At 35.2% G+C, this 23,206-nt stretch overlaps 5 protein-coding genes across 9 annotated transcripts; all 5 read right to left on the bottom strand.

Moving 5' to 3' along the window:
* Window positions 1-80: 80 nt before the first annotated feature.
* Window positions 81-4,967, bottom strand: LOC110814568 (putative potassium transporter 17). Of its 2 annotated transcripts, none has more exons than XM_022042062.2 (9): window positions 4,733-4,967; window positions 3,707-3,892; window positions 2,784-3,006; window positions 2,472-2,711; window positions 2,237-2,287; window positions 1,879-2,139; window positions 1,743-1,795; window positions 1,276-1,645; window positions 81-1,074 (listed from the first exon to the last, which is right to left on the bottom strand). In XM_022042062.2, the coding sequence occupies exons 1-9, from the start codon at window positions 4,856-4,858 to the stop codon at window positions 236-238; spliced, it is 2,349 nt and encodes a 782-aa protein (XP_021897754.2). In that variant the 5' UTR covers window positions 4,859-4,967; the 3' UTR covers window positions 81-235. The 2 variants fall into 2 exon arrangements, with proteins under 2 accessions (XP_021897754.2, XP_088068503.1); XM_088212377.1 differs by having other exon boundaries at window positions 3,707-3,962; window positions 4,733-4,890.
* Window positions 4,968-6,282: 1,315 nt separating this feature from the next.
* Window positions 6,283-9,996, bottom strand: LOC110814571 (proteasome subunit alpha type-5). Its single transcript, XM_022042065.2, has 10 exons — window positions 9,825-9,996; window positions 9,695-9,746; window positions 9,473-9,554; window positions 9,277-9,357; window positions 8,180-8,293; window positions 7,998-8,099; window positions 7,573-7,631; window positions 6,892-6,994; window positions 6,667-6,732; window positions 6,283-6,573 (listed from the first exon to the last, which is right to left on the bottom strand). Exons 2-10 carry the CDS (start codon window positions 9,706-9,708, stop codon window positions 6,481-6,483), a joined length of 714 nt encoding a protein of 237 aa, XP_021897757.1. The 5' UTR covers window positions 9,709-9,746; window positions 9,825-9,996; the 3' UTR covers window positions 6,283-6,480.
* A 1,357-nt stretch (window positions 9,997-11,353) lies between these two features.
* On the bottom strand, window positions 11,354-13,640 carry LOC110814545 (small ribosomal subunit protein eS30z/eS30y/eS30x). Its single transcript, XM_022042033.2, has 3 exons — window positions 13,497-13,640; window positions 13,276-13,413; window positions 11,354-11,556 (listed from the first exon to the last, which is right to left on the bottom strand). Exons 1-3 carry the CDS (start codon window positions 13,498-13,500, stop codon window positions 11,510-11,512), a joined length of 189 nt encoding a protein of 62 aa, XP_021897725.1. The 5' UTR covers window positions 13,501-13,640; the 3' UTR covers window positions 11,354-11,509.
* Window positions 13,641-13,948: 308 nt separating this feature from the next.
* LOC110814648 (mitochondrial import inner membrane translocase subunit TIM14-1-like) lies at window positions 13,949-18,614 on the bottom strand. 3 transcript variants are annotated; one of them, XM_022042191.2, is made up of 5 exons: window positions 18,408-18,614; window positions 17,913-17,945; window positions 16,344-16,522; window positions 16,143-16,181; window positions 13,949-14,366 (listed from the first exon to the last, which is right to left on the bottom strand). In XM_022042191.2, the coding sequence occupies exons 1-5, from the start codon at window positions 18,408-18,410 to the stop codon at window positions 14,207-14,209; spliced, it is 414 nt and encodes a 137-aa protein (XP_021897883.1). In that variant the 5' UTR covers window positions 18,411-18,614; the 3' UTR covers window positions 13,949-14,206. The 3 variants fall into 3 exon arrangements, with proteins under 3 accessions (XP_021897883.1, XP_021897884.1, XP_021897885.1); XM_022042192.2 differs by lacking the exon at window positions 17,913-17,945 and having other exon boundaries at window positions 18,408-18,613; XM_022042193.2 differs by lacking the exon at window positions 16,143-16,181 and having other exon boundaries at window positions 18,408-18,599.
* A 359-nt stretch (window positions 18,615-18,973) lies between these two features.
* On the bottom strand, window positions 18,974-23,013 carry LOC110814626 (protein IQ-DOMAIN 3-like). 2 transcript variants are annotated; one of them, XM_088212375.1, is made up of 6 exons: window positions 22,878-23,013; window positions 21,849-21,938; window positions 21,394-21,735; window positions 20,537-20,764; window positions 20,165-20,284; window positions 18,974-19,947 (listed from the first exon to the last, which is right to left on the bottom strand). In XM_088212375.1, exons 2-6 carry the CDS (start codon window positions 21,921-21,923, stop codon window positions 19,234-19,236), a joined length of 1,479 nt encoding a protein of 492 aa, XP_088068501.1. In that variant the 5' UTR covers window positions 21,924-21,938; window positions 22,878-23,013; the 3' UTR covers window positions 18,974-19,233. The 2 variants fall into 2 exon arrangements, with proteins under 2 accessions (XP_088068501.1, XP_021897855.2); XM_022042163.2 differs by lacking the exon at window positions 22,878-23,013 and adding an exon at window positions 22,539-22,840.
* Window positions 23,014-23,206: the final 193 nt, after the last annotated feature.

Below are 23,206 nucleotides of genomic sequence, written 5' to 3'. Positions count from 1 at the left end.
TAGTCAATTTATATAACAAAGGCAACATTGTCTATAAAAGAATAATTGGATGCAAAAATTATATCCCAGCTAAAAAATAATTCAAAGCAAACTATATTTCCTCCATATTCAACTGAAAGTATTCAAACCATAACATTCAGAAGTAACATACTTCTTGAACAAGAAGATACAACAAGCTAAAAAGAAATTCATCCAAGACTTCAATTCAACTGACAAAATCTTATTTCCGTCATATTCAGACCTCATAAACCATGCCGATCTCAATTTGCTGCGGTGTATTCAACGCAGGCAATGCTGATCTACAGTTGTTGTGCAAGGCTTCATAGAAAGCTAGAACGATTCTATCAAACCAGCTACCTTTCTTTCCCACATAGAACCTTGTCTTCCCCCGAACGTGCACTATATCGGAAAGTTTTGATTCTTCCAAATCCGAAAAATCCTCTTGAATCTCTAATGGATAATTGGAGAACAAACTCTCTAGGTGTAGTTTCATACTATCAATCACTTGACTCACTAAATCATATTCTTCGAGATTTAATGAGTCTGCGTATCCATACTGAATTATACACCTGTAGAGTCCTTTGAGTGCCAGCTTCTTGACAATAATCCTCTCATGCCTTGGAACCTTCGGGACTAGCAAGTATCTAAATGTAGTAAAAATCGTGATTTTGTGTAAAGACTTCATGTTTCTGACATAATGTGCGAGTACAGGCGTGAACCCGTCTTGAATGCTTGTGTAAAAGAAGCACACTCCAGGAACTCTATGGACGCTTGGATCCGACAAGAACATTTCTAGTCTTCCCAAATCTATGTTGTGAGTTAACTCATAGTCCATTTTTCTTTGCCTTCCATAAAACCAACCAAACATGATGAACGCAAGAACTAAAGATACCACAAAAGGTATCCATCCTCCTTTTAAGAGTTTAGAGAGAATTGCACTCACGTAACAACTTTCCAAGGTAAAAAACACACAGAAGTATAGCACGATCAGCACATGGTGAGTTTTCCATACTGTGATCATGACTAGAGTCAACAATACAGTGGTTATGAGCATAACCATAGAGACAACAACACCTACAAGAAAAATGTTAAATTCATTAGTAGTTAGCAAATATCCAAAACTAGTCCCAAATTTATCTCAAACTCAGATTGTTCTACCAACTAGGCATCCATAATTTTAGCTATGACTAAAATGAATATTCTATGGTTGTTTTAACCTTTCAATTTTGAATTTAAAAGAATAAAATAAGAAAGAAATAGTTGTAGTTACTTTACCATAAGCATTTCCAATAGCTTTGCCATCTCCAAAAGCAACCACGACAAATACACAGAGAATCATGAGAATGTAATTGACTTCTGGCGAGTAAACTTCGCCCTCCTTCCTATCAGAGGTGTGCACCACCTTGACACGAGGGAAATAGTCAAGCACAACTGATTGCTTAATCACAGAAAATGTGGCTGATATCAGTGACTGACTAGCAACAATGGCAGCTAATGTGGCTACAGCAAACATTGGCCAGTAAACTGGTTTTGGTACAAACTTGTAGAAAGCATCACCAAGATCATTTGGATTCTTGATCAAATAAGCCGTTTGTCCGGCATATGTTAGAATAAGTGATGGATACTGGGTACACAAAAAAGCTAGCTGTTCAGAAAAAAAAAAAGAAAAAAAGATTAATTCTTAATTAATTAATCAATTTTATATATTTATAAACTAAATATGCGAAAATATTAAAAGTTACTTGAATAGAAGCTTTATCGAAATGGCCAAGATCCGCAAACATTGCTTCTGAGCCTGAAAGAGAATATAACAAAAGACTGAAGAAGCTAAAAAGAAAATTATGAATAAAGAAATAGACTTTTATCACTCATATATACCAGTTATGCAGAGGATTGTGCCGCCAAGCAACAACCAGCCTTGCTTTTTTCTTCTTGCAAATAAAAGGAAGGCATAGTGTGGTGACATAGCTTTGAAGATAGATGGGTAGTGATGTATAATTCTGTATATTCCAATAAGCGGGATACACAAAGTCCATAGAACCATTATAGGAGAAAACAAGAAGCTCACTCGAGAGGTTCCAAATCTTTGCAACAAGAACAAAGCAGCTAGAACTGCTGCAGAAATACCTTTCACAGCATCTAAAAAGTTACGCCAACAAAAATTCAAAAGTCAAGAAGCAACAATTATGTCTCTCAAGCTTGTATTAAAGTTAGAATAATCTAACCTCATACTTACCACCAGTAACTTGGGGGAAAGGTGCTCTCAATCCCTCAATTGCGGACAAAACTGTAAAAAATTAGAAAATATAAGAACATTGAACTAACTTATCCAAAAAACCTAAGCTGTAAGAACATTGAACTAACTTATCCAAAAAACCTAAGCTGTACGAGATGATCTGCTGTGTTATTTATGGCTTGATATGCATGGGGTCCAAAGATATAGAAGAGAAAAGAGGGAGAACTGATAAAACCTGACATTGCAGGCGTGAGTATACTGTCACCAACTAGCATACACATGCCCAATATAGCAGCAAAAAGTAAGACTCGTCTGGCAAGAAGGCTCCCTTCCAGAAATTTGACAAGTTTGCTTTTGTTCTGAGTGGTGCAAAGTGAGTCAGGACTTGAGGAATTATTTGAAATACCCCGTTTGGGAGAAAGAATTCCAATGTCCATATGTCTACAAAGCAAAGAATACAAGGCAAACGTTCCACCTGCAATTTCAATAGAGAATCATGAAATAAAATAATATATAAAATATGGTTATGAGTTCAAATGGAAATTACCTTCACCCTGATCGTGAGCATTAAGAGTAATGGAAACATATTTGACAACACCAATGAGTGTGAGAGTCCAAAAGATAATGCTGTAAGTTCCTAAGAAATCTGCTTCTGTTGGAGAACTCAATGGCATTGATGGATACACATATAATGGAGATGTCACAAGTGACCCCATCACTACTCCTATTGTCTTGTACGCAAGAAGTATAGTTTCCCATTTGATATATTTCTGTTCATTGTTCAAACAAAAAATTCCATTAATATCCAAAACCAAAAAAAAAGAAGGTATTTAACCAGCCAACCAATTAAATAAAGCAATTCTAAAAAGAGATTCTGACTTTAAATTCTCCGCAAGAAACGACTAGACATTTGGGCCATTTTGTTTAGTTTATTTTTTAAATTATAAGTAGAGAAGACAGAGATAAAATTATGAATCTTATATACATATGCGAAAAATCATATATACATACACTTATATATATATAAGCGTATACATACGCTTCTATACATACATACACTTATATACATACGCTTAGTTTTCCTAGGAACTTATATACATACGCTTCTCACTCGAGAAAACAAAAGAAAAAAAAAAATCAGTGAGACCTATGAGAAAAATAATTTATAAACTTAGTATGTACATCATATTATTATGTATATTTCCTCAAGGAACACTGTAGATGTATGTGTATATGTATATATATGTATGTGGGTACCAATTATATGCATAAATACATCTCACCCAAAAAAATTATACATATAAAAAAAATTATACATGCAACAGCAGAAAATATGTGCGCATCATCGTGAATATTTGTATTCATATATTTATATGATATATATATATATTTTTTAAAGAAAACATAATGATTCATGCATAGAATTCGGAAGGTTGGTGTAGTTCAGAAACAAAAAAAAAAAAGAAGCACCTTGTTCTGCAATGCTGGAGCTGGAACAGCACGAAGACGATTTCTGTCAGGAGCAGCGGAATGTAGTACCACCTCCGATAGAGCTGCCGGCGAATCGCGGACGTGATCTGAATCGATGGTTGTTCTCGTCATGGTTTGGTTCTTGTTGGTTTCCGGAGGGATTGAGGAGTCACGACCGCTACTGATCTGATAAAAATTCAGGACAACAGTCGTCACTACGTTGTTTCTTCAGGTCGAATTCAGAAGTCAAATTGACCTGATAAGAATCAATGAATGATTTCGAATGATTACATATCAGAATACAGGCGGAATAATGTTAAATGAATTAGATTCTCTCCTTATGTAGTCATAGTATTCTACACTTGAATTAGATCCACCTGTGAATTTTTTTTCCTGTTACATAAGATGATACATGATATCTACTAAAAAATTATGCGTAAAAAATTTTTGCATAAAACAATTAGAGTTAAATGTTTTAAATATTTTGAATATTTTTTGAAAATATATAATAATATATATATATATATTTGAGGCAAAACAAAATCGAGGAAATATATTATTAGATTATCAGAATTATATTTTAGCAAAAAAATTCTCTTTTTAAATTGAATATTCATTGACTAATAAATTAGAATATCAGAACGCTATTACCGTATCTTCTTTTACAAAAAGAAGAAAAAACACTACACTGAATCTACCATTGTGACATATTACTGTCTATTTAACATACATGTATATATCCACCAAATTTCACCAGTTAAACACGTATCTCTCAATGACATCCGTCAATCCGATTCCATCTCAACAAATCGTATAAGAATAATGTATTTTAATTTGAAAAAAAAAAACAAAAAACCAAAAAAAAAAACAAGAGAAAATTGTTAGTACCTGACCAAAAAATGTAAATATATACGGATACGCGTCAAGTAATATAGTCGGTGTGTTTATGTACATAGATAGATGTAACCGAAGAAGACAGAAGATGGCGGAATCTTAAAAACGACGATTTTAAAAAAGAGAACTCACTTCGTTTAGCGACGGCACAGCGGTGATCGGAGAAGTTTGACGAGCAGGTGCATCGTCGGCGAAAATCAAGTCCCGAATAGCTATTCTGAAATGGAATTTATAGAGGAGACGAAGAGGGGAAGGCATTCAGAACGGAGTCTGAATTCGAAGCATCTGCGACTGGCATTGCCCGAGGGTGGTGTGAACAGTTATGTAGACGAAGACGGTAATAAATGAATGGTTAAATCTGATTTGACTTCTTTTGCTCAGTTAATATGTGTAATAAATAGAAATTTTTTAAATATTTTACCTTTAATCCAGATATTTTTTTCTTAATTAAATATAAATGTAAAACCAGAAGATGCCACGTGTTGACATCTCAATTTTCACTTTTAAATATAACAATAAATTATATTTTTTAATTAAATACAGGAGTTAATTAAATTTTTAAATAATAGTTAGTAATTTTAATTTAATAATTAATGTCGTACAATTTAAAATTAGTATGTAACTTGGTCATTAAGAAGTTGGTTTTGTTCTAATTTAATTTATTTAATTTTGCGTCCCAAAGAACGAATATAAAATGTTTTCAGTTTTAGAGACAAGCATTTTATAGAACCACCAAAATTAATTTATTAAATACAAAATAAATTCTACCATCTAATCACCAACACCCACAGACGCACCATCGGACGCAATGAAATCCAGAACATCCGAAACCACCTCTTGAATTCCAACGCCAGCAGTCGTATCCACAACCAGCTTCCGCACGTCCCCCACCTCGTACTCCGTACTTCCTGCGTAACTTTCCAGTAACCTCTCCATTTCTCCCCACGTTCCCGGCTTGTGCCAGCTGCCTTCGCCGGAATCGGCGCGGCTTTCGACCCGCCTTCGCCATTCCACCTCGTCGGATGGCTTGCACTCGATGACCAAGAGCCGTGCGCCGGCGGAAGAGGCAAGGAGAAGCAAGCGGTCCAGGTGATTCCGCCGAGACAGGGGAGAGTCTATGACGATGCTGAGGCCGAGTTGGAGCTGAGTGGAAGCGATTTGCCAGATGGCCTGGTAGGAAAAGTCGTTGAGGAGGGAAGATGCGATGGAAGGGGAGAGGGATTGCTGGAGGGAGAGAGTGCAGTCTCGAATGTCATCTTTGTCGATGAGAGGGATTTTCAATGAAGATGCCAAAGAACGAGCCAGAGTAGATTTGCCAGTGCCTGGATGTCCTTTCATGGCGATTATCACTTTCCCTCCGTATCCACATCCACTCCTCGCTTCTTCGCCTTCATTTGCCATTTTCTCTCTCAACACACAAAAAACTAATTTGTGAATATTGGTTGCGAGGGTTCTATTATATTCGGTAAGAGGGAATGGCATTTAGGTAACTTCAGACAATCACTTGCACGGTTGTTCGGCCATGGCATATATTCCTTCTTCCATTTAATTTCACTTCATGTATAAAGCTACTGGTGTATTGTAATATTCTTTCGTTTCGTTTTATTTACCTTATAAATTTCTAATTTCTTATTTAAAAATCTCTACTTTGTACTAAAAATAAAACATTAAAAAAACCTGTCTCAGTAAGTCCAAAGCATATATTTTCTCAATAAGATACCCATCTCCATAATGATGTTCTACTTGTCCCAAACAACTCAAGATTCACGGAGTTAAAAAGACAACCAAACAACTCCTTTCTTCAACAGGTTTCAGTTTAATCCTTTCCCCCCAACAAATGCAGGGTAAGTAAGAATGGCGACAACAGTTTCTTCTTCTCCTCATAGGCGGCTGATGACTGCCTCCACTTCCGAAGGACTGTAGAGATGGTATTTAGGAGCCACCTTGGCGATGTCAACATTATTGGGTGTCACCTAATTGACAAGTATAACATGACGGTATAAGAAAAAAGTCACATACAATCGGAAGAGTCTATCATTTACGGTGTAATCATCAAAAGCATTTACCTTTTCTTCCATAACTTGCTTCAAAATAGATAATGCAATTGTCTCAGCTTCTTGAAGAGTTAAGTCCTGCAACAAGGGACCTGGTGAACTTTGACCCCGAGAAAAAGCTTATAGGGCAATTTATAGGTTGAAATAAATTCAAGATTAACCAGCGGCTTGCGGTCAAATCTAATTGTGTAAGTGAACATTGTGTGTGAATGCAAATTTCAATTAATGAAGAGATACCTTGTTATACTGCTCTTGCAGAGAGCTGTCAGCACCTTCTGAACCTGAACCAATAGCCTTTGCGTTGCATTGCCAAAATGTACCAGATGGATCGGTGTAGTACCTGCACAAAGGGAAGTTCTTTTCGATTAAAAGACACAATATGCAGTTCCAAATGCTGACATGTTAACAAAGATATGAAATCAGGTTAGTGCAGTTGTCATGGATGTTGACCACACAACACAAGAATTTCTACCACATACTACGTTAAACGTGCAGTGCATTTCTGGATTAGACTGGTAGGCCTTTCCAAGAACAACATAGGACACCAATGGAGGCTGCAAAACATTATTTATGAAACAAAACATAATACACTATTTGCTCAAAACTTCCATTTCCTTTTAATTCTTTTACTTGACAAATTTAAACTTATGCACAAATGAGGACTGAGTCCATGATTAGCTCAAGTCAAATTCATATTCAACATATGCCTTTTGAAACATTATTTATAAAATGAAACATAATCTACCATTTGCTTTAACACAATCTTTAATCTTCAATTTTCCTTTTATTCATTAAGTTGGCAATTTAACCTTATCCACTGCGGGAACAAAATCCATGACTGAGTAACTCAAGCCAAATTTATATCTAACATATGCTGGGAAGAATCCTGTGAAGACATATGTAAAGAACACCACTTACAAGCTTGGGCCATTCTCATCATGACCGGCAATAAGAAGAGACACTCCAAATGGTCGAGACTGTACATGAGAAAAAGAAAGAAGAAATTATATCCAATGTTGGTTATTTAAAAAATACAAATAAAAATGACATCATCCTCGCAGGGATATGAAAGTGAGGGAGCTTATAAGTACAAAAATCTTAATCAATGATATATTGGATTATTTTTTAAAACTGTGGCCTGTCATCTAGATTAGCTGTATTTGAGTCATATCGTTGCTGGTTCTCAGTCATATGCTAAATAATGTCTCTAACTTGTTGGAAAGCAAAAAAGAAGTATAAGAAACAAGGTGGACAAAAATATTCTTTGACCCAACTACTTTATCAAAAAATATACTTCAAATAAACTTAACTCTAGATGCAGTTCTAGAGGTAAGCAATTATACCATGGATTCTTCATCACCTTCACCAAATCGTAAAGCCAGGTCACAAAGTGCTTGAGTTGTAGACTCCACAGTCATTGGCTCACCATATGAGAATCTATGGTTCTGCATGATTGAACTTAAGGTAGTATCACCAACAAAACAGTTTCCATCAAAGAATAGGAAGAATATTATCTACTATTCACCTGAGTCTCAACTCGTGCATGTTCGACAAGTGTACGTGCATCAGCAATCAAACCACTCATAGCACATCCTATATGCTCATCAATTTCCATGATTTTCTCAACACTGCTGGGCTCCTGAAAGGAAATAAAAAGCAATGATATCTAGGAAGTCGCAAGATCCTAACTTAGGTGAACATATAGAAAAAAATGAGAAAGTATCTATAATAATATATATTGAAATTGGTCAAGCATATTGCTGATTCTTCATCAACGCATTTATCAGTTGGATAAATTATGTTCAAGAGTGACAGTAAAGTACTAATGGCCGCTACAATTTTTCACTTCCATAGAAGTTGGTCACATATATAACTGCAAGAAACGTATGGGGTTTTAAGTAAGCTAGGTCTGGCAACTTCAGTATTCCTTGAGAGGGAATCCTATGAGATTGCAGGTCCAATACAATCGAGGTCCTTGAAAGATATACAGACATAAACAAAATATGACACCATAAAAGCTCAATCATCAGAGGAAAGGTGGAACTGGAGCAAACACTACAGCTTTACCAAATTTCCCAACAAGTTTACTCCCAATTAAGCTACCATTCTATGATTGTCTGATATTACCTTTCAATCAGTTGATTTGAATTTCATTTACTCTTGAGCCCAAAAAAAATTACTATTTTCATCTTAGGTCCTGCTAGAATTAAGAAAAAACAGATACATACCGGAGGATGTAAGGAATAATCAACCTATTTTAGAATACAAGAGTTCAAACCTAAACATCACAGACACAATCTCTCAGCTATCACACCCAAAAACAATCACACATGATTACACAGAACAGACATGCTGTAAATTATCTGTGAGTAGCTGTCTTGTTATGATACAATAATTACTGATTATTTATAAGACAAATGCATAGATTGTATCCGAACTGAGCCGACTAGACGTCTCTTGATCACTATAACTGTAAGCAGTAGAAACAGCCTAAGTTGAGCCCAAATAAGTTCCCAGCATAGCCAATAAACCAAAGGTAACTAATTTGAAAAGGTGTGAATTGAAAACGATGCAATAATATAAAAACAAGCTGAACGAGAGCTTGCAAGGAAGAGGGCAGACCAGTAATGGTGAAGTGATACGCTTCTCAACGGCAAGAACAACTCCTTCTTTTGTTTTCAGCCCAATTGCGGTCGAACCCAGCTGTGATATTCAAATCAAAAGAAGAAAATACTAGTGAGTACCCAGGTTTATTCATAAGCAAGTCATGCACGGTTAGAAGAAGTCGTGATTTTCACTGGGGAACCGACTGGGTTACCTTGATGGCCTCAATAGCATACTCAACCTGAAACAACCTTCCTTCCGGAGAAAAGGTGTTGACACCTCTGTCGTACTCAGTTCTACATGGATCAATCAGAAAGTACAACAAAAGGGTTTAGAACCTCAGTAATGAGTAATCGTTGCGAATAACGAATTGAATTAGGGAGAGCAGAAGAAATGGAACGAAGATGAGAACTAAGAATGTAGATTTTGTTTTTACCTTGTGAGAAACATTGTATTTGTGCGCTTCGATCCAAAACCCTATATGTCAGCTATAAGCGACATGGAAAATCAACAAAATGACCAATCGAAACCAAAACAAAATCTAGGAGAGAAATGAAAGAATTTACCTTTGTGTTTGCGAGAGAGAGAGAGAGAGAGAGAGAGAGAGAGAGAGAGAGATCTGCAACTGGCAGAGGTTTCAGTAGATTTGTAGAAACACTTCTTTGGCGACAAGCAAAGTATCGAAACGTTTTCTCAAGAAAAGACAAAAAGTCTCGTCTCCTATCAAAAGCCCTATTATTATTATTTGGGGGGTCTGGTGGTTGGTCCATGAGCCTTTGTACAGAAAGGATGGGCTCACGGAATGCCCAATATATTTATACTAAGTATTTTTTAACATTAACTTTCTGTTTGGATCATGATAAATGATAAAATTTTAATGTATGTATTTTACGGACATGAGAAAATCGTTTTTATTTCAACTTCAAACAGTAACAAATGATATTTGATTGATAAATTTTTAAGTAAATTTTTAAATTACCAAAATAGCGGTATTTGGTGGGTATTATCTTTGTTTTCTATTATATATTCGTATAATTTAATTAATTTCATATATGTTCTGATAATTAAACATTTATTAAATTAATATAATAATATAAATAATAATTATTTATTTTATTAAATATATAATTTTAATTTTATTTAAATATAAATATAATTATATTAATAAATAATTTTTTTTCTTTACATATTTCTTTTATACCATTTACTATTATACATAATATGTAAGGATAAATTAATAATTTAACTAAAAATACAAATATACTATTCCAAACGTAAACAAATTTTATCATTACAATTCATAGTTGTTGACATTCAATTACTACCATTACTATACATTAATTAACCATCATTGAAATTTATTCAAACGAAATCTAAAATTAATTTTTAAAAAAACTTTATTTTTATCATATTACTCAGTAATAATTAAACTCAAAACAAAGAAAAAAGTAAAATAAAAAATACTGAATTTTACTTTTTCCAACTTATTTTAGTTTATTAATAAAAGATATTTATAAATTATTAAGATGTTTATAGGCCAAAATAGAATATATTAGGGAAATAATCATATAATAGAAACATTTGTAAGACTCTTTGCGGCTTTGGGATCCATCCGTCCGTCCATCTTTGTGGCCGAAAATGAGACCCAATTATATCAGTTTGAAATATTTTTATTTCTTATTTTAATAATACAAACATAAAATTTACAACCATTCACATTAATCCAGAATTCATTTACTGAAACTATGCTGATCCACAACCATTATAAAATTTTGAAACACTAAAGATCTAATCCGATCCAAATTGGAAAAATCAAACGGCTCTAAACAAATTTTCTCCATCTTTTTTCGAAATACAAAGTAACAAGTATAAAGAAACAAATTTTCGCCATCATATATATCATTAACCAAAGACAATATCAAACAATCCAGACAAGATAATCAACCATAGCCATTTTGGCTATGTCACTACTATGTTTTGTGAGTTTCCTTAACAAATTCATCCTTATTACAGGACTGTCAAAAACACATATAACATGACAGAATTCAGTGTAGCAAGTGTGATCGTAACATCGAAGCTAAAAGCAGACAAAATATAGCACAGTTCACCATGGTGATAAAATCACATTGAATCTTATCTTAGTAGACTAAGCAGTTCAGCACTTAATACCAGTCTTAAAAAGCAGTACAATAAAGAAAAAGAAAGAGGAAAAAGATAAATTAATTCCTCAAAACTCTCAACAAGCTACGCCCTACTTCTCAGATGAGTTGGGTCCCCTCTTCTTGCCAAAACCAACAACTGCAAGAACAAAAATAATAGGATTGAGACAACAAGCACTATACAGAAAACACAAAACCCAGAGGAAGGTTCGAATATCGAAACCCACTGGCACAAAGTAACATAACTACATACGACATATATTCACTTTTTTTGAAGTTCAAAGAACCCTTTGTGAGGAGAGTCATTTAGTATTATATGCTAATCAATGCCTGTGCTTGGTTTGGGAGGGAAGCCCACGACCAAAGCTTATTATTTTCCCTCAGCCAGATTTCTGATAGCTAAGATGATTGTCCATGAAGGAAGATCATTCATAAGGCATCTGACCCAATATGTCTAAATAGAAAAAAGTTCTACAAACAGGTAGAGCATTTTCTTCAGCTCTAGTTGCATGCCTGCCCAAGTATTGGGTTTAGACAAACACAAAAACGCTTCATTAATGTTCTCTGCAGTGTATCCACTGATAAGATCACTCTTGGAGAAACGATTAATTATTTGTATATTTCCAAGCTTCTCTTACAAAATGTTACAATCAGATCCAACCATAGCCAGACATAAACGTATTTTGACTTCTATAATTTTATTAGCTGGTGAAATAGCAAAGTAAAAAAACAAAACAAGTTTACGCTGCTACTATGTTACTCAAAGAATACAATTGAAATCATCAGAACATTTATAAAAAAAAAAAAAAGACATAGCAAGACCAAGATAACTCCCAAAACCAAAATAGTATAACAGAAACACAGGAAGGAAAAACATAAAAATAAAGACAGCTGTACACCTGCAATAATTTCCTTAACATCAATTTCAGGGGGAAGCATTGAAAAGGTATACGAGGGCTTCTAGATTGGCTTTTTCTTGGTCAAAGGTGCTTAAATTCAATTTTAGCAAGAAGTCAAAGATTTTTTTGGTTAGGACTAAAAGCCAAATGCAATGAGTCAAAAAAGAGCTAACTAAACTTACTTTTGGAGCTTTAAGTCAAATACTAAAATTGTTTATACCAATGTTTTTTCACTAAAAACACTCCTAATGAAAGCATCATGTACATTTACATAAAATTAACTAAAAGAACAAATAATTATCTGAGTTGATCCTTTATCAAAATTTCAAATTAAAGCTCTGATTTTACTAAACATTTATAACTTACTAAGAATCTGAAATCAGAAGAAGTTATTTATCAGCTTAAAGCTAGGAGCTCTTCAGAACTAAAAGCCTACAACATGAAAGGCTAAAAAAGTAAGCTATCTTGATATATGTATATCCGTCTGCGTATGGCAAGTAAAGGAGCAAACTTAAACCACTGAACAAGGTCTACGCTGAGATGAAGTTACTCAAAAAATCCAACTGGAATTATCAAAAAATTTCTTGGGTAAAAAGAAACAAGATGATAACTCCTAAACCAAAATAACAACAGAAACACACGGAAGCTAGATATTTACACAAAACATACGAAAGCATTCTAGCAGCAGTCACTTATGCATTACAGGGAAGAAAGCGCGATAACACATTTTACAGAAACTACAAACCCTAACATAATCGCATGAGATTTCCCCATGAAAAATTCAGGGACAACAAGGAAACATGTATTAGAACCATCATATCCAAGTAAACAGACCTACGACAAATCAATTAAACCTTAAATCACTAATACGCTGTAATCTTGATTTCAGTAATATAAAATCAACACCTGAATTCCCATTCAATCTTATACCGAAAACCAAGGATGCGAGAGTAGATTACCTGCGGTGACAAACCGTCGATTGTACTGCATCCTTTTATGGGCGCGGCCACGTGGCTTCTTCTTCTTGTCCTGCTTCGCTACCTTGGGAGTTTGGCCTCTCACCTTACCAGCACGAGCCAGAGATCCATGAACCTTACCTGTAAATCCAAAATGAAAGGAAACGGTTTTAGATATTCATTAGAAGCGGAGATCAAGAGGCAAAAAGAAGAAGAAACTTTACCCATGTTGCTTTCGCGTGACAGATCCCCGGTTAGGGTTTTGGTAAATATTTATAGTGAGAAACTCGGGAGTGCCGGTTTTGTCTTGACGGAAGCTTAATTATCAATATTTTTTTATTTAATTTTCAATTGTTTTCAGTTTAACTTATATGTTTAAATAAATATATTTAATAGTTAATTACCATGTAACAATCATATTATTAAATTTATATGAATTTAAATGAACCACAATTTTAAATTTTAATCAAATTAATTTCTCCACTTTTCAGAAAATTTCCATCTAATTTCTCACATTAATATGCAAACCGTATCTTATGAATACAGACAGAATATGAAACTTCAAGCTGCATCCAGTCATGCCCTTCTTCTATGTGGTCTGATACTCGTGTGTTATCATTTCAAAACAACTTTAAACCTACTAGAAATAGTTTCAGACAGAGTAAGACTCAGAGGGAAAAGGAGAAGAATTCCAACTTCTTGTATTTCACAATAGAACTCTCAGTTAATTGGTGAGAATCTGTGTCAATACCAAAATATTTCATACAAGCAAAGTATTAGGTAATCCAATACTACAGATGAGATGAAGGATTTTATAACCGCAATTGAATCTTGCAACTCATTTGTGCTTGTAGACTATCTGAATTTTTCAATAGAAGAGAAGTATAAGTGTTGCTTTCCTGCAGATGCCACTAAATTGAAGCAATAATCAAGGTTATGAAAATGCAGATCCGCTGCCTTTTGTCTTTCCGAGCATCACATCTTTAGCTTCGTTGATTTTATAAGCAAGGTAATGGCTACCACCTCCATCGGGATGATTTGCAATCATTACTCTCCTATGTGCTTCCTTGATCTGTTCCGCAGTTGCACTCTCCCTGTTAATCATACAACAAAAAGAGAATAAATTTTAGAGGCATGACAGCATAAGATCGTGAAACAAGGAAAGTGAGAGAAAGGACATTAGCTGTTAAGTTAGCGTAGAAGTGGGGGGTTTGATTCTTTCTGACTTGAATTCTTTGCAAAAAGTTTTATTACCAAAGAAAAAAAATCAATCACATAAGGCATATGGAGCTTCAAAGTACAAAACAAGATAACCAACCTAAGCAGAAAAACCCAAAGAGGAGAAAGTAAAATATTAAGTAAACTTGAAAAGTTGAAGAATCTTGTTCTATTTGTCCTGCAAATTGGAAAAACTCATATTTGAGTTCAATATCTTTTGCCGTGATGAACCAGATTATCAAATAGCCTTTTTCATTATTTTTTGATCTCCACTTTATGCACATAGAAAATACTTTTCAATGGAATATCTAATGTCTAAAAAGCTTAATACGCATAGATCAGCTCTAGCATTCAAGTGACCTTGAATCTTTATGTGAACTTTTGTTTCTCTCGCCATGAAATACTCCAAAGGTGATCAAATTTCTGCATTCTATAAAATAAGAACTAACTTAGCTTAATAGTCATCCTTTCCCTAGTTGCCTTGACAAGCATCTTGACAATCATTATAGTATTAAGTTAACATCATCATTGGGTCACTAATCATAGATTGGCAGTAAGCTCCGATCTAGATAATAGCATCATCACCTTCAAAATCTCCTTGCAAGTTCAAGGGATCATAAGAACTCCATCAATCCCTGAACAAAGTGTTCTATCAATTCTCGCATATTTGCCATCTCTTGCGCTAGGTCCAACCCAAGAACTTTACCTCTTTTATTAGCCAGCATCTTCAGGGCTGGCTCATCCTACAAACTTTGCCAGGCTAGATGCCATAATAACAGTGTAGACATTTCATCGGCTCTGATACTAAGTTAACACAGTGGGAGAGAGCGAGAGAAAATAGGGCAGTAGCTGTTGAATTAATTGAGGAGCTGTTTTGATTTTTCTAGACGCTAACCAGGAATTTGTGAGAAACTAACTCTAGAAAAAACAGCATAAAATGCTAAGCCTCCCCTTGTATAAACCATAGGAATACTAGAAAAATAAACGTAAATTAAAGGACATGGCCTCGCCCGAAATAGGAAAAAGAATGTAACGCTGTGCGATATCCAGATCCAGAAAGATAAAAAAACTGCTTAACCATAAGGCTATATAACATGTCATTCAATCATTTCATAATGACGGCTCTGGACATTCCTGTATATTGATTCTTTTCTATCTAAAGCAACTTTTGAGGTTAATGCTGCATGCCAAAATCTGCTAGCACACCCATCCTAACCTTCATAAAGTCATTGGGTTTTTATGTTGTTGACGAGGCCTTCAATTATTCATTGATGAATTTAACTTCTCCAGATTCCTTCATCTCAACACTAGCCAGACTCCCTTAATTTAACATCTAATGCCGTCCATTTCATCAAAGCAAGTGAAGCAACCATGTTTACAAAGTAAAAATTACTACATCCATAACCCTACCATAGGAGGATATAGTTAAGGAAAAACAAAGAGGTCAATCAACAAGAGAAGTTGAGATGAGAGCGAGAGAATTGAATTGTTGGCCTTATCTTGCACTAAAATCAAAACATATCTTTCTGAAAAATTTTGAAATCATTATCATGATATAATTATTTTACGAAGATCTAATCTTTACATAGGATGAACAGACAAAGCAAGCTGGGAATGTGCGGGATAACTATCAATGCTACAATTAAGAATACCTTACATATGCCCACCCTTTCTTTATGTTTTCCATAACCCTGTGATTCAGCCTCTAATTTCAGTAAAAACGCATGCACCATAAAACTGTAACTTCAGCATTGTTACACTAGTAATTAACTGGGGAAAAGCAAAACTGAACCATAACATGGTTTATAATCTTTGTCAGACAGTGAGAGAAGAGCATAACAGTGAATAATTACCTAACACCAAGAATAAGAGCTGCTTCCCTTTTTGTCATTGTAGGCTGGAAACCACCCTCATAGAATTTGCGTAGTCTAGGTTTTGGTTGCCGTGTCTTGAATGCTTGCCAAGCCTGAATTCCGTATCTACCAGCAAGAGCAGCGGCAGCAACTGCAAGCCCAGCCAAAAATGGTGTTGCCTGATGTACATCTAGGATATCATTAATTAAAAGCTATTGTAAAAAAGACTAAATTCAGAGAAGATAAAAAAACTATTGACTCTCCATTTATAAGTTAAAAGGTTCAATCCCTTCCAAATTTGCAGGATTGTTTCTTCCAATCGCTGGCCCACGATGAAATAGCGACACTGCTATTTAACAAATATCATATGAAATATAACAAAACCTATGGAAAAATACCAGCTAAGCGAATATAAACAATCAAACACGAGAAAAACATTAGATCAAAAGAGGAAGCACTCAGTTATATACGGAAAAGATGGGATGGAAAACATAGCTCAATGCTACGGTTAAACTGATAAAAAATAAAACTAATGTAATTTCGTCAACTACAGAACGTTGAAGAGAGAATAAATTTTCTATGATGAAATCCATAAGCATAATCTCTTACTTCTTTCCTTTAGTACATAAAGGATGCATATGAAGGGAGATTCTAAGACCAGCATAGAAAAGCAGAGACTTTATCTTCCATTCTGTCTACATAATCCCCGTGTGAATGAGCTTATGGCCACGGCCTTATTTGACAGGCCTACCATCTAAATGTGGCCAGTTTGAAAAATAAAGAAAAGATTATTAAAATGATTAGAAGTCCATATTTTTCTATTCTAAATCATTTATCAATTTTTTTTACAGACTTCAGCTGAGGATATTCTTAGTAAAAGAGGACAAACTGATTCCATCTCTTAATATCAACATGTTACGAATCTTTAGAAAACATAACAAATTTTCAGGACAGCTCCTGATGTACTTAACAGCACTCAAAAACAATTCCACCTCTTTCCATTTGCTTTGCCCAAGTGAGATGATTTTGAGCAACAGGTTGCTTATGAATTCTAAAGAAGAATCAACAGATAGATCACAACTCTTCATCCTAGGCATGAAGCTAGTTGGAATAGTTCAATATTCTATCCATTATTAAGGAGTCTTTCTTTCCATAATAGCTCTAAATTTAACAACTGTAGCTTCCGTAAACCAGTGATTCACCGGACCTTACTAAGGACGCATACTTGAGAAAATCTAACATCAGCACAAAATTCCCCTTAATGGCATAACATCTCCCTATTCATGTTGGAATAAAATCATACTACCAAAGAAAGAAGTCATCTCTTACATTTATAGACTACATATCATCAATAAAACAAAAGGAATAACTATATGAACAATATAACTCCCAAAGCACATTTAGCAAAATTGTAGTACAGTTCTCCAACAATGAAGCAATGCACACCAACATGCCAATGCAAAATCTCTAAGTCTAATAACAGACGAATATGAAAAATGGTAAACGAAAAAATGCAAGTACTCTTTAGATCTGCATTTATATCCAAGGTAATTTAAGCATAAAAAGTACCCGGTCCAATGCAGGTTCTGATGGTGAATTTACCTGGAAAAGATTTTTACTAAAATTAGAATCTTAACGAAAATTACATCATTCTGTAATTGACATTAACGGCCTATTTGCTTCGGTTCCTGTATTATTCTTTTTACTTACGACTAGAGCACTCTTAGTGTCTGCAATTCAATCATTATTTTCACATTCAAATCAACTCCACGTCTATGTCGAATTCCCAACTGTACTCTGGTAATTACGCGAAGGAATACGATAGGAACTAAATCAATATTTTCTTAAAAAAAAAAAAATGCAATAGAGCTAAATCAGATTGAAAAATCTAAATACAATCCAACTTTGAAACAGGAATTCCAAGTCTTAATCATCCTAGAACCACAAATTAAGGTACCCTATAACCTCCAAACGCGTATTAATAATAAAGAATTGCTAAGAAGATCAAACAGAATAATTGAAGCCGAGCCATAAGATAGCAAAAAATTGAAAAGTTTACATTACCATTTACGTAGAGTAGCCTTCGAAGTGGAGTTTGATCGGTGTCATTCACGATTGTACTTGAAACCTTCTTCGCCTTCTTTCTTCTCTGTGTACGTATGTAAGAGCGTTTAGCTTGCTTGATTTTTAAGGCCTCGCCTGGTTTTTTTGTCGCTCGTCCGATTCGATCGAGCTTAGTTGGCTTGCGAAGAAAGGTCTACAACATTCTACCATTGTCCGAAAGGGGTCGGTATCTGGGTCGGTTCGGGTCAGCTCCAAAATGATAGACCCGGAATAATCGTGGGAGCTCACGTCATGAAGAAGAAATAGGTTTTAAAATAAATTTAATTAAATTTTTCCAAAATTTACTTCAATTATGTATTTAATTTTTAAGTACGTTATAAAAAATTTAGAGTTAATAATAATAAATACACACACTTTGGGTTTTAAACTCTTAGTTACATAAAATATTTCTAAGAAAATAAATTCGATTTAGCAATAAAATTTATTTAATTTAATAAAAAATATATTATAATCTCCAAATTCCACTCTTCTCTCTCTTCACCTCTAAGCAAACCCACTCGCTAAAAAGACAGAAAAACCTGAAGAAATTTGATTTGAGTTCTCCTCAGAAATCTATAAAAGAACAGAACCAGACAAACAAAGAATACATATTACAGATGAAGAAATCTGCTCCACAGAATATAATCATTACATGTTGATTACATGTTAATCATTACATGTTTCTGTGTTTTAATGCACAGAAACAGCAAACTCCTAGTAATTCATACTTCTTATTCGTTTCCCCTTCATCCCAACTTGCATTTTGTTTCTCTGCTTTCCTTTCCTGCTACCTGGTTCCGCCATTGCTAATATTATCTTCCGCAGACATGCCAGTGGCTGTAGTGGAATTCGTATCTATCTTGGGTGGACCTGAGAGCCTCCTCGCCCCTGCTCCAGCTGGTGATGCAGGAAAGGAGAGTCGCTTCTTGGCAAGTCCAGGAGGTGTTCCATTCTTCTCTGATGACCCCAGCGGACTCGGTAACCGAGACTTGGCCTTAGCTGAGTGTGTAGGCACCATGTAACTTCGTACTGAAGGTGAGCTCGAAAGGCTTTCGTCATCTCTAACCGATGATCCTCCAATGCTGTGTCTCCTATACCGCTCTGACTGAACACTGAATGTGCTCCTTGAATCATCATCACCACCTCCCCATTGACTCCCTCGCGGACTTGGTGGCTTTGTTTTCCCAGTTACTGATGATGCAGATGGTGCCTTTGAAGGAGGAGTCGAAGGAGATTGACGACTGGAAGGTCGAGTTGATTTTTGTGGCTTGGGTGAGGCCTTCTTATCACGGTGATAATATGCTTTGTTAATTTCTGTTACGCACGTGGTGCGGCTGGCAGTGCTCTTGACAGATCCATGATCAGTATTATCTACTGCCGTGCTCCGAGTCTCCCATGGACGGGCTGCCATCCATCGTTCTAACCAACTCCAACCCCAGTGAGGATTATTTGGATCCATGAATGTTGGGTTTATAGATTTTGAAGGGTTCTTCCATGTTTGCTGTCAGACAAGTCACCACCGAAGTTAGCTCAGAATCCAGACTACTATAACAGCATCAACACTCTGAAGTTCTTAGTTTGATTGGGAGAAGATGTAAATTCTATTAGAAAATGATAAGAATGAACATGTAACTATAATTAAGAATGTATCATTCCAATTCCACAAGAAATTTTTTGTGAACTCTTTTTCTGATTTCACCAGCTGAATAAATATGTACCTGATGAGAGAATGCATAAGCCAAGGCCCTTTCTCTTCTCATAGCAGCTTCTTGTTTGTTCAACAGACTTGCCTCAACCTGCTCTTTCGAACGTATGCTATCATTCCACTCTCCTCCCACCTACACAAGTTTCTCGAAAAAATTAACACCAAACTTTTATTGCATCAAAGGCCAAGTCAGAGAAGAGGGAGACATGACAATTCTTTCAAAAAAGCAGGAAAAAGTAGAATGCTTTTTATGTTACAATGACTAACTATGCTCAAAATGAACCAAGAGGTTGGAAACCGAAGCAAGCTCCTTTTGATGTGTATGTTTAGCCCTATAAAAATAGTATGCCTCCCATATTTGATTATCATAAATAAGTGCACTTACAGAAGCTCTCATCTTCTCGAGCTCCTTTTCGTGTTTCTGTTGAAGCTGGCGCTGAAGAGCCTGGTTCTCCTCTGTCATTCTGATCCTCATTGCCCGGATTTGAGATTGAACGCGAGCAAGAGTTTGCATGCATCTTAATGTGATAGTTGCTTGGCGTTTAACAGATTGCCCTTGAATCAATGATTTCAACCTCACCAAACCTCTCAGAGCACGCAATGCCCTCCTTGCCTAGACAACAGAAGAACATGATTAGTGCTCCCTAATCATGATTACGTTAATTCAAGGACATTAGTAGCATAAATTTTACTCCTTTCCTAAACTAAACATCCTTTCTCCATGAATTTTATGGGGTAAAAACTAATATTTCTATCAGTGTATTAACAGAAGTTTAATACTACAAGTACCCATATACAAAATAGTTTATCACAAGATCCAAGCAGTGTTAATAGCCTTTTTGCATATATAAATACATGTGCTTTCTACATTTCAACAGAGTTGCAATTGGTTAATGTGCAATTTTACAGTAAATTCTTACTAAAAAATAAAAAGGCAATTAATTCAAGACGGGACCATCATCATTAAATGCAACCTGACATTCATACAACTCAAGATGACTTGTACATCTATCAAAATGGTAAAACCTCAGAAATCTCCATGACAATATTAATTTGGAACATAAGCAACTCTTTAAATGCATCTATACTAAGAAGGACAAATTCCATTAAACTCCAAAAAGCCCTCAAAATTGCATCAGTTCCAAACGTGGAATATTCCGATTAAGTTATAATTTAAAGCATCTTAGAGCTAAAAAAACAAGGGTAGAAGTTCTTTAAGTAGAAAAGATAAAAAATTCTTACCAAGTATCCTCTAAATGCTGTCTGAATTTTGATAGCAGCTATTTCCTCCCTTGATTTTCCGGAGAACCGTGGCACGGTCGTGAGACGAACAACCTCAGCCGCGGCTTGTGCAGCTGCAACAGCTGCTTCTGCAGCGACAGCAGTAGCGACAGCCACGGAATAAGCATGTTTACTCTGCTCGTTTTCGGCTTCTGATAATTTCACATCTTTAATGGGAGGAAGAGGAGGTGGCGGCGGCGGTGGAGGGGGAGGAGGCACAACCAATGCAGTTTCTACAGAAGAAGAAACAGGATCCAAATTTTTGTGCTTCCCAAACCATTTTTTCTTTGATTTGGGGGATTTCTAGTGAGAAAGAAAAAGAGAAAAGAATCAGCTTTCGATCATAGACCCATCCAAGCAAAGAAAATTAAATGGTAGTAAATGAGATAATGTGGCATGGACCAATCTATCCAAACCTGATCCTTCTTTTCCTTGGATTCAGGGCTGAGAGCTTTCTTCACGGCAGCAAACCAACCCCCTTTCTTCCCCATCTCCTAATTTCTCATCTTGTGAAATCAAAACCAAACAATGAACAATAAATTTTAGAGTCAAACATGGTTGAAAAAATTGCAAGCAACTCTCTTGTATTTGCAATTCAAGAATCAGCATAATTGAATTCTCCTTTATACAAATCAGAAAGGCTATGAACAAAACCACACCAAACCCAATAATTTCAATCTTTGAGAGGAAAACAGATGGAACCCCGAAAAAAAAAAGTCAAACTTCAGTAAGAAAAAATCATAACTTCGAAATGGATAAATTATAGCCATCGCACATGAGGAAACGTTTAAAGGATTGAAAGTGTTAAACAACATGCTCTTATTAACAAAACAAGTAAAAAGGAAATCCAATGATGGAACTAAGAGCTTTGGAAAAGGATAATGAAAGAAACTAATAAATTATCCAATCTGAATGAGAAATGGTGAATAACCCAGATGCAAAAACTGCAAGATCTTCGAAGAACAAATCAAACCCAGATCAAAAAAATCCAAATTTAAGAGCATTTAATATCTCCCGGACAAAGACAAAAGGTCCAAAAACGGCGAAAAGATTTGCAGATGTGTTAAAAACCATAGGCCTTAGAAAGCCATAGAAAAATCCACTACCTTCTACAAGAAAATTCTCAGATCTCTGTGGCATTAAACGAGGCTTCCTCCGAGTCCTTATAAACAAAACGGTAAATATACATTGAAAAAGAATCAAGACTTGTCTCCTTCAATGCAGAGAGAGAGAGAGAGAGAGAGAGAAGGAGAGAAGACCAGATCTTGCCAAAGAAAAAAGCTTGAAGAATGGAGGAAGAGAAGAAATGGAGGGAGGAGGAGGAGAATAAAAACGAAAACCAGGTTGGCTTGGGGCAAGGGACCCACTTTCTGTGGGTTACTACATGATCATCATCCCTACTAAATTTAACAACAAACAACAAGAACAACAACAGCAAACTGTACCTTGCTCTGCTGTCTTTTTTTTTTTTTAATTATTTTTTTGGGATTTTCTTTTGGGTGTTTGGCTTTTCGAAAACCAGTTCCAGTTCTCACCGTTAGTCATAAAAACCAGAAATAAATAAAATTAATCTTGTGTGTGTGTGCAATTCGATAAGGACTTTTCATTCTCTTCTTTTTTATATATTTTTATTGGATTACATTATAAGAAGAATGTGAAGGGTTGTAAGGAGTAAATCCAGTCAAATATTTAAAAGGAAACAAAAAGCTAAGCTCTTTCTTTTACTTTTATTTATGTAATGCTTCTTTTTTAAAACCACCAAATAATTACAAAA

This window comes from Carica papaya, chromosome 2, assembly GCF_054855325.1.
Source record: "Carica papaya isolate Zhongbai chromosome 2, ASM5485532v1, whole genome shotgun sequence".
Lineage (NCBI taxonomy): Eukaryota > Viridiplantae > Streptophyta > Magnoliopsida > Brassicales > Caricaceae > Carica > Carica papaya.
The sequence above is the reverse complement of the archived record's forward strand: the minus strand, read 5'-3'. Positions and strand labels throughout refer to the sequence as shown.

What these genes read in the sequence shown, in the direction of transcription:
- LOC110814568 (XM_022042062.2), bottom strand. Translation starts at nt 4,858, where the DNA reads ATGCCTTCCCCTCTTCGTCTCCTCTATAAATTCCATTTCAGAATAGCT. An exon ending in CTCCAGCATTGCAGAACAAG is followed by an intron (nt 3,007 to 3,706) that starts GTGCTTCTTTTT and finishes AACAATGAACAG; the next exon opens with AAATATATCAAATGGGAAAC. An exon ending in TGCTCACGATCAGGGTGAAG is followed by an intron (nt 2,712 to 2,783) that starts GTAATTTCCATT and finishes TTGAAATTGCAG; the next exon opens with GTGGAACGTTTGCCTTGTAT.
- LOC110814571 (XM_022042065.2), bottom strand. An exon ending in GTATCACTTCACCATTACTG is followed by an intron (nt 8,294 to 9,276) that starts GTCTGCCCTCTT and finishes ATTTCCTTTCAG; the next exon opens with GAGCCCAGCAGTGTTGAGAA. An exon ending in AAGGTGATGAAGAATCCATG is followed by an intron (nt 7,632 to 7,997) that starts GTATAATTGCTT and finishes TCTCATGTACAG; the next exon opens with TCTCGACCATTTGGAGTGTC.
- LOC110814545 (XM_022042033.2), bottom strand. An exon ending in TCGACGGTTTGTCACCGCAG is followed by an intron (nt 11,557 to 13,275) that starts GTAATCTACTCT and finishes TTGTTCTTGCAG; the next exon opens with TTGTTGGTTTTGGCAAGAAG.
- LOC110814648 (XM_022042191.2), bottom strand. An exon ending in GCTCTTATTCTTGGTGTTAG is followed by an intron (nt 16,182 to 16,343) that starts GTAATTATTCAC and finishes GCTGAATCACAG; the next exon opens with GGTTATGGAAAACATAAAGA. An exon ending in AAAGGGTGGGCATATGTAAG is followed by an intron (nt 14,367 to 16,142) that starts GTATTCTTAATT and finishes TATGATTAACAG; the next exon opens with GGAGAGTGCAACTGCGGAAC.
- LOC110814626 (XM_088212375.1), bottom strand. Translation starts at nt 21,923, where the DNA reads ATGGGGAAGAAAGGGGGTTGGTTTGCTGCCGTGAAGAAAGCTCTCAGC. An exon ending in CAGCATTTAGAGGATACTTG is followed by an intron (nt 20,765 to 21,393) that starts GTAAGAATTTTT and finishes TCTGTTGTCTAG; the next exon opens with GCAAGGAGGGCATTGCGTGC. An exon ending in CTTATGCATTCTCTCATCAG is followed by an intron (nt 19,948 to 20,164) that starts GTACATATTTAT and finishes CTTGTCTGACAG; the next exon opens with CAAACATGGAAGAACCCTTC.